This window comes from Arachis ipaensis, chromosome B04 (assembly GCF_000816755.2).
Source record: "Arachis ipaensis cultivar K30076 chromosome B04, Araip1.1, whole genome shotgun sequence".
In the NCBI taxonomy this organism is placed as follows: domain Eukaryota; kingdom Viridiplantae; phylum Streptophyta; class Magnoliopsida; order Fabales; family Fabaceae; genus Arachis; species Arachis ipaensis.
The window spans coordinates 3888756-3897777 of NC_029788.2; the positions used below are offsets into that span (position 1 = coordinate 3888756).

Consider the following 9022-nt stretch of genomic DNA (forward strand, 5'->3'; position numbering starts at 1 on the left):
ATCAATTAATTGGCTATAAATATATTCATATTCTCATATAAAAATGTCATTCTCATAATATATATATTGTCTTAATATAAATATCATCATGTAATTTTTATTATAAAATTTTTTGGCCCACAAAAAATTTTCTTCACGCTCCACAAACTGGTTGGACCCAAATCGGAATTCTGCAATCTGCTGTTGAATCAGGTGCATATCAGACCTAATTTGTTCGGTCTGTGTCTAAACAACTATTATTGTTCATATAAATCATTAGCCATTTGTTAGTTATTTCTTATTGTTAACGTACTTACTATTATTCATTTGGCTGACATTTTTAAATTTAACAATTGCACCAAATTCAAATAACTACACAGTATAAAAAGTTCCACACTGCACAATTCCATAAATCAAGGTTTTGTGACATCCTGTATGTAAGAATATGATATCTCAATCAATCACTTTCTGCCTTATCATCACATTGCAATAGTTGGCACATCACTGACCTTGCCATTCAGCTAAGGAATCATCAGATTTAAGTACAAGAGTTGTAGTCTGATTTTCTTACATGGATAAATGGATTTCATACCAATTGTCGTGAGTATCTCTATTGAGCCAAGAACAGCGTTAGCTTGTAACACCATTTTTTTAACAACACACACACACATACATGGTAGAGAATGGCTTCAGGAATTATGCAATCATCAAGTAACATTGCCAAATCGAGTTTATTCGGTTGCAACAAAGAACGGTAATCCCCTAACATCACAAATGAAAACCAAATTCAGTACTTATTCCAACGCTTTCAGAAGCAAAAGATAGAAAAATTCAAAATAGCTTATTACCAGCCTCCATGTCTTGAGAAAAAGTCATTATCTAGTGATATGGCAAGAGCTACTGCTACAGCTCTCTCCGCCAGGGTCAGTGGGCGAATAACTTCTAGTTCCTCCATCTGCGAAGGAATATCATATTTATCAGTAATTAGAAAAGCACAGAAAAGTATTCGTCGAAAACAAGGGACACTACCTTGGAAGCACGGCCAATCTTCAAGTCTGGATCTGAGATCCCAAACCGAATAACATATTGACCAGCATCAGTCAAAAGCTTCACATAAAGCAAATATATAAATGATATGTCACCTCTCAGTTAAAATGCATTATACAAGATAGAAAGTCTGAAAATTTGAACATGAAATTCTCAGTCCAATTCAGTTAGGTGACTTTAGAATACAAGACAAGCTGATAGATGATGGGAGAACCAAATTTAAATACGTAGCACTTACGAAATAGGAAGAAAAACAAAGGCCAAAGGAGATCTGGTCCTGAAAGGCTTCAGTTTTAAGAAAAATCTGAACTAATTAATTACGGTTATTAATCCATTTATAATATAGTATAGAAACCCCCTATCGAATCAAATCCTAGCCCTTGGATAGTAACAGCATAACCATCTAAGGTGGCTTCAATGGGGAAAAAATGGAAATATAAAACAAAAGTAAAATACGGCTGCTAAAATACTTAAACTACTGCATGAACTGTGATCCCTTTATTAGCGCCTTTTTTTTCTTATTCCCTTCTTTTATCCTATAGTGCTAGTTAATTCAGCGAGTTAAATATTTTTCTCATTCTGATTTCTACTGATATAGATCCATTTTTGTCATACTGGCTCTTTCCACAAGTCACTAGCAGTTATGGTTCTCATATATGAAAGCCCTAAATTTTCTTTTCTTGGCAAGAAAAAGTTATGGGGAGAAGAGTTTTCTCCATTACAATATCAGGGTTCAAACTCAAGATGATGGACCAAAAATTATCATTAATTTTTTCCAAAATAAAACTTATTCAAAAATTTGCAATCTCTTTTTTAATAATGTTTAAAAATAACTGATAATCAACAAGCATGTTTGACAAAACGTTCCAAAAGCCATTACACAAAAGTGAAAATAAAAATAATAAATGTCATAAACCTACCTCAAAGCCAAAACCTCTCCAATCACGATCTATCTGAGCTAGAACCTCACCGTTAATATCTTTCAAGGTGAAAGTCCAATTCCAAAGGCCAGGATTCTCAACCACAGCAAATTGTTTATTCCTGAAAGCATTATTGTACCAAAGTTGCATTTTGCAGAACAGATTTGTCAAATAGTTAAACTTAAGGTGAGTTAGAAAGCAATGAATCCAATATATAATGCAAGTTGCTAAGGATACAAAACATGAAACTGCATAAATTTAAATAATGCAGCAAGCATTACTTCCATAGTTCCATAGACAGCTAAATTAACATACCACTTTTTTCGGTTAAGACAAACTTATAGAAAAGTGAACAACAATTTACGTATAGGCTTAACCCAGCTTAAATTTTCTCAAACAGAACATTTGGATCTAAAAGACAACTAAATAGAGCAAAGCATGTTATGATTTTGGCAGTTACAAATACTATAAATCAACACATTGCATCTTGATATTACCCTAGGTACAAATCATAGATTCTCCTCCAAAGATGCCATCTCTGGTGAACTACTCCAACTTCCTGAATAGATATCAACACAATTAACAACCGAGTTGCTGAGGAATTTAACAGTGTAACAAGGTAGAACTTCAGCGTAAATGCCATACCTTACCATCAATTTCTGCATAAATTGAGCTCGTTATCCACCAAAATGGTCTGCGAACCTAACCGTAGAAGAACATAAACTCAACTCAGGGTAAACGATAAACTAATTGAGACAGGTGTTCTACTAATATACTAGTGTGTCTTAAAATTAACTTCTTATGTGCATTGTGAACAACCAAACTGGAAAGTGATGTGTTTTCCTCACCCTGAAAAGCTCGTTCCCCAAACCATCAGTTATGTATGCAATGAAAGGCCGCCGTAGACGAAGAAACTACAGTAAGAAAAGATCAAACGGAATCAAATAAACAAGTATGTAAACAAAATTCATATTGAAAACATGAATAGCGCAAAAGACAACCAAATCAAATGTGGTTTCCAAATTAAGAAATTATACCATAAATTAGATTCAATGATTCATTGTTCATAGAAGACTAACTTTTCTACCCACATAACCCAACCAATATTAGCATCCTAATTCCTAAATCATCATAACATTGCAATTCTGCTGATTCACGATTTTTAACATGATGCCAGCAATTCGTGCTAAGATTCCAACCATTTGTGTGATTGTCTCTCCAATATTTAGAATTAGCATTGTAAAATAACATTGAATCAGTAGATACAAATCTTTAAATTGCACTATTTCTACAACTATGCATTATGTTTTAATAGAAGTTAAGTTAGGTCTATCCTTCCTTATGAACATGCAATGGTGGCTAATACTGAGGCTTGTTACCTGTTGATTTAGATTGGGAGATAAACACCGAATGAGAGATCTAGAGTGAGTGCGTAAATTTGATAAATGCCATTTATGCAAATTCACGAATACCCATTACCTTGGGAACCTATCAGACAACTTTAGTTGTGTTTTCTGAATCATTAGATTAGTCATCAATCTTTTATAGGCCTAATACCATGTTTCTTTCCATTGTGATATCTGCCCGCTACATTTTAAGTAATAATTTACTTCCTTTTCTTAGAAAATTAGAAGTGTAGATGTCTAGACTGATACAGAAATGAATAATACAGCCAAAGCATTCATCTAAATAGAATACACAGCCATTTCGAAGTTATTAATATTACAGTATATACACGACAAAGGCAAAACAGACCATTTACTCATTAATTTCTTACCATATGGATTATACATGAAAAATAGCATTGTCTAAAATAAACAAGTACAAGAATTGAGATTTAAATTGATTATTTGGATACCTGCCTGGCAAGCACATTGCTCTGTTCACGAATGAAACCTACAGGCTATATCGTAGCAACCATAGAAAACAAGTTCAACCATCATTGTTAGTAGGAATGTAAAGAAAATACGAGCATAAACTATAACTGTCATGATGAAAAAGGTGATGAAAATTATAACTAACCGATTTAGGGTAGCACGGATCTACAATGGCGTAACGATTTTCCTTCAAAAACAAAATAAAAGAACTCAAACAGTCAAAGATAAAATAGTAGGAAACAAATAAATAAATAAATAAATAAATAGACAAATAATTTGTTGGAAACTGTAAGAATTATGCCCCAGAAACTCAATGCAAAGTATGTACTGCCCCTAACGAGATGAACAAAACAAAACAGATCATTAAAATATCTCTATCAAGACAAAAACAACCATTGAAGAATAAGAGGATCACCTGCTCAAAGCCAAATACAAGATTTGCCCACTCAATATCTCTGGTAATTAGCAAGTTGGACCTCGCAACCAAAGGTGCTAACTTGGCCTAATATTAGAGGACAAATAGAGAACGTTTCATTATTTTAGTCTTAAATTTGACACAGAACCACTGATAATCTACATGACTTGAGACATCATCAAGGTATAGGTTTAAAACTAGTTACACCCTAAAGTACCCATATGCTTGTTTTACATGAAGATAAGCTACTACACCAAACATACCTTCGCTATATTTTTCATACCCCAAATAGCAATTAGCAAACTTAAGTTAAATTTCAATTATATGGCAGCCAAAACACAAACGAACTAATGGAAAATTAACTTGTCTGATTAGAAGACTCACCTCTTCGGGAGATTCTGCTTTCAAAACCTCAGAAACAGATTGACTAATTGGAGGTTGCTTCAAGAGCTTTTTACCTCTCCTTTTGACTCCGCTGTCTTCAGCAACAGAGGAATTGAAAAACCCTCTGCGATCACCATCAAGCAGTCTCATCCGTTGTTTCTCTATGGGGTGCTTCCCCATTTTCCTATCAGCAGCCCAAAGCTTCACAAGGAATTCCCTACTCAACTGATGATCAGCTTCATTTCCACGGCCAACGCCGCTTCCAAATAGCCGACACACAATGATGGGAATGTTATTGTTGTAGTTCCTAGCAACATTTTGTTGAAGACCCAAAAGCCCATAGACATGGGGATCGGTTATCTTAGAGAAGCAGCTCCTACCGTACTTTGTCCAATTCATCTTCAATCCAAAAGATTACAACTTTGATGAATAAACATAGATTTACATTGAAGCTATGTTATATGGATATGGGATATGAAAATTGAGGGGAAAACAAAAGGGCTATGAGTAGGGCACATTTGATTCGAATAAATAATCCTTCTGATCCTTTTAACAGTTCACACACAATAAAATTCCCAGGAAAACACATTCACACAAAAAGAAAAGAACCTTTATCTGATCCTTTTAAATGTTCGCCATTTATCTGAAATGTCAAAGTCTGCCATTTAGTTTTCGCATATATCATCAATTTTTATTCTTAGATGATGTTCCTATCCCTATTATTCGTTATCCCTTTATTGGACAAAGCTTTTCATTTCATAGGGCATCTTCACATTACTTGCATAATTAATTTGCTTTCTCCAATTTCTTATTTCCTGTTCATTTGATCTAATTTTCGATAGTTTTTTTTTTTTTATCGAATAAAATTGTTACCATCAATAAGAAGACAACAATATATATCTACCTTGAACACTTATATTTGAACACCAAGCCTAGGTATAACATTAGATATCTACCTTTTATTTTATTTTATTTTTTTCTTTTCTTTTCCCTCTTGAAGAATTAAAGTTGGGGCTAAAAAGTTTCTAACTAAAATAAAAAAACAGGTACCTTACTAGGTGTCAAACTTGAGTATTCATATAGCTATGTTCAATAAGAAAAAATCATAATACAATGTAATTCAATTTATTGCGTCATGCTTTAATAAGAAAACAATATCAAGCTTTTTCTCAATATTTTTATTGTGATAAATTAAAAATAATACCTTTTATCCAATAATGTGTAAAGAAAAAGAAAACAGCAACTTATACAGCCATATAAATACATACTATTTTGAATTTATTTGTCCACTCTCAATCTCTTTTACCTTTTCTATTCCAATAATTCTAACCAGAAGTAATAAATAGTATAATTAGATAGTTTGATTTCATGGAAAAAGTACTTCATTTGTTATTAGCTGATTCATAAAATAATGTAATCATTTAATTTTGGTTGAGCATTTAATGTTTTGCTCTCTATAATAAAAAAAGAAACTACAGTAATAAGAATGCTTAACATGCTGGGACTTTTAAGTTTTATCATACTTTACAGAGGAAGTTGTTAATCTTTTATGCATTAATGAGACACTGAAATATTTAACACAAAATTCTATCTAACTCAATAAATCTTCCGTCTATTCCCTTTATATAATCACCTTCAAGCAGAATCTCATTCTCATGCTTTAGGACAATAATGCTTCCTTAGTATATATGTGTGTATTTTTCATTCAACAAAATAATATTCTTGATCCTATGTAGTTGAGACAATTATTGAAGGCTTAAGTTTCGTTACAAATTTAAAGCTTTTGTTCCACCATTAATTAATATATGAATACTTTTAAAACTTGATTTGCTGTGATTTTGTCAGATGTACTACTTTATATTAGATATCAGTTCAATCAGCCAGTTTTTATTGAACTTGGTTCAAATGTATCAGAAAATCTGAGTTCAAATGAATCAGAAGGGTTGATATTAGACTTGGTGATCTTTATCTCTCTTTGCATTTATTTTATATTGCTATAATCTTTTTAATTATTCTACTTTATTCTACTTATAATTTGTTCTAAATTATATTTTTTTTTTTCAAATTGTAGAATGTCTGAAATGACCTCTGATCTGAAAAAAAGATTTAATATCGCTTTTGAACATATCAAATATGGGATCTCTGTTAAATTGAGACTTGAAATAAGACCACAATTTCAGATGATTTCAAAATTGAACAATGCCTACTATATATTAACAAAAATTGCGGAAAGAAATGGACTTTGATTCCAAAACAAAGTTGGCATTATGTGTAAGATCATTGACAAAAATATAGGCCAAAGGCATGGCGTTAGTGTCACATCAATTTGTTAAATTTAACATGTTGTAGGAGGGACATAATAAAATACCAAAAAAGAAAAGGAAAAATAGAATAGGCAAAATAGCATATTCACAAATAATCTTTTTCAGCAAAAAATTATTCTGAATCTTCATTCAAGGTTGACAGAAATAAAGAGATCAAATTTAAAATATTAATCTGCTGCTTTTTAAAAAGGATTGTTGAGAATTTATAATATTTTTTTTAGTTTTATGTTGAACTATATACAATTTATAATAGTATTTAACAATAAATTTTTTTATTATTTTCAATCATTTACTAATTTTTGTCAATTATATAATCATATCATAGAACTGTTACTTACTTGTATTGATCAGTTTTCGTTTGACAGTTGACCTTTTTCCATCTAATAGTTATCATACTCAACTTTGTGAACTTCCACTATATGGTCAATGCTTTACTCTTAATATTTTCCTAGTGAAGGGTCATAACAGCTAGGCTTAAAATGTTGTTCTACAAGAGTGGGAGATTAAACCCACACCACTTAGTTATAAGACCTAGTGAAATAACTATTTGATGTAAAATAGAATGGTTAAGTAGGTATAAGTAAGTATAACAAGGAAAGTAAAAAGTTGCAGTAAAAATTGAATTGAATAAAGTAGTAATAGTAGGACAGAACCAGAAGTAGTAATAGTGAGTGTCACCAACAAATTCCAACAGATTCATTAAAATTGAATTGAATAAAGTAGTAACAATAGTAATAGCAAGCTAGTATAGATTCAAATATTATTACTTTTATATGTGGAAAAAATTCATAACAGAACCATAAGAGAGAGACCTCCAAATCAGCACATAGCTAAAAATGCTATATAAGCTAGTTGAGGCAAATGATCAAACACCTACATTGCAATAATTAAAAAAATGAGAAAAAAGATAAAACAAAGAGAGAAACCTGGCTCAAAGCTGTGGCCTTGAAATCAAAAGATCTCAAAAGAAGTGAATGACTCTTCTCCTCTTTCTTCTCCTTCTCCTTCCTCTTCTCTTTCTTCTCTTTCTCTATGTAGCAGTGTTGCTCCTTGTTGTGTTTTGTTTTGATGTCATGAACTGTGATGATGCCCAATACAAACAAAATCCAAACTATATGTATCAGTATCCCTTGCTTTAGGGGATGTTATCAAATAAAGGTTAAAATCTTGTTAACCATATAACATAATTCAAACAAGAACAAGAGAACCAGAGAAGGGAAAGGGACTACGAACTAGATTGAAATCAAAGCAAGCCTTTTTGTTGTAGCTAGCTTTATTCTCATCCATGAATAAAAAAGAAAGATCCTACTGAATATGTTTTCCCTATCTTAATCATTATCATTCGGATCTATACACAGATCAGAAAGAATGAAGCACAAACTAGTATAAAGAACGTAACAAATGATATGAAAATTGAGACTGATGATGCATATATATTATACCGACTAGACCAACCAACAAAATTATCAAGCAGAGGCAACAAGAAGTAAGAGATATGCGATTTTGGGCTTAAATACCTAGCTTGATGACTACCAAAAAATTTCATCCATTAACAAGAAGTTAGAAATCTGCAACAAAATCAGAACTGGAATTAGATTTCATTGGAGAAGGTTAAATAAGAGAAAAGAAAGGATGAGGGTTACCGTCAATTGAAGGGGAAGACTAGCGCAGCGGCAACAACGGCGGCTATGAAAGAGCGACGGCGGCGCGGCAGCAACGGAGAGGGGGAGCTGGTACTGAAATGGCGGAGGTGAAATGGGGGAGCCCTTGCATTTTACTTTCTGAAATGGGGTTAAAAGTGTTAAACCGTGGTAAATTGGGGAAGTTGGTTTCGAAATTCTTTTGTAATAAAATTTGCTAGTAATTTATTTAGAGAAAAGCTCTAGTTAGGGCTGGACTCACGAAAATTAAGTTTGACACGACTCGACTTATTAATAATTGAACTTAATTCGTAAGCTCAAGCTCGAGCTGGCTTAAATAATAGGAACATAATCTATAATTTTATATCAATAAATTATAACTTATATATATTAAAAAATATTTAAAAAAATATATATATATATTAAATTATTAATA

At 32.1% G+C, this 9022-nt stretch overlaps 1 protein-coding gene across 3 annotated transcripts; it reads right to left on the reverse strand.

The window, feature by feature from the left end:
- Window positions 360-8770, reverse strand: LOC107638465 (altered inheritance rate of mitochondria protein 25). 3 transcript variants are annotated; one of them, XM_016341760.2, is made up of 14 exons: window positions 8590-8770; window positions 8464-8514; window positions 7873-8024; window positions 4623-5021; window positions 4239-4325; window positions 3969-4010; window positions 3805-3849; window positions 2795-2860; window positions 2592-2648; window positions 2444-2505; window positions 1947-2067; window positions 1009-1086; window positions 828-934; window positions 360-741 (listed from the first exon to the last, which is right to left on the reverse strand). In XM_016341760.2, the coding sequence occupies exons 4-14, from the start codon at window positions 5019-5021 to the stop codon at window positions 711-713; spliced, it is 1095 nt and encodes a 364-aa protein (XP_016197246.1). In that variant the 5' UTR covers window positions 7873-8024; window positions 8464-8514; window positions 8590-8770; the 3' UTR covers window positions 360-710. The 3 variants fall into 3 exon arrangements, with proteins under 3 accessions (XP_016197246.1, XP_016197245.1, XP_020976141.1); XM_016341759.2 differs by having other exon boundaries at window positions 4623-5042; XM_021120482.1 differs by lacking the exon at window positions 8464-8514 and having other exon boundaries at window positions 4623-5042.

Excerpts from the sequence above, each read along its gene's own strand:
- LOC107638465 (XM_021120482.1), bottom strand. The coding sequence starts at position 5,021 with ATGAATTGGACAAAGTACGGTAGGAGCTGCTTCTCTAAGATAACCGAT. Across the intron at positions 4,011-4,238 it reads TTGTATTTGGCTTTGAGCAG|GAAAATCGTTACGCCATTGT; the intron begins GTGATCCTCTTA and ends TTGTTTTTGAAG. Across the intron at positions 2,068-2,443 it reads ATCTATGATTTGTACCTAGG|GAATAAACAATTTGCTGTGG; the intron begins GTAATATCAAGA and ends TAATGCTTTCAG.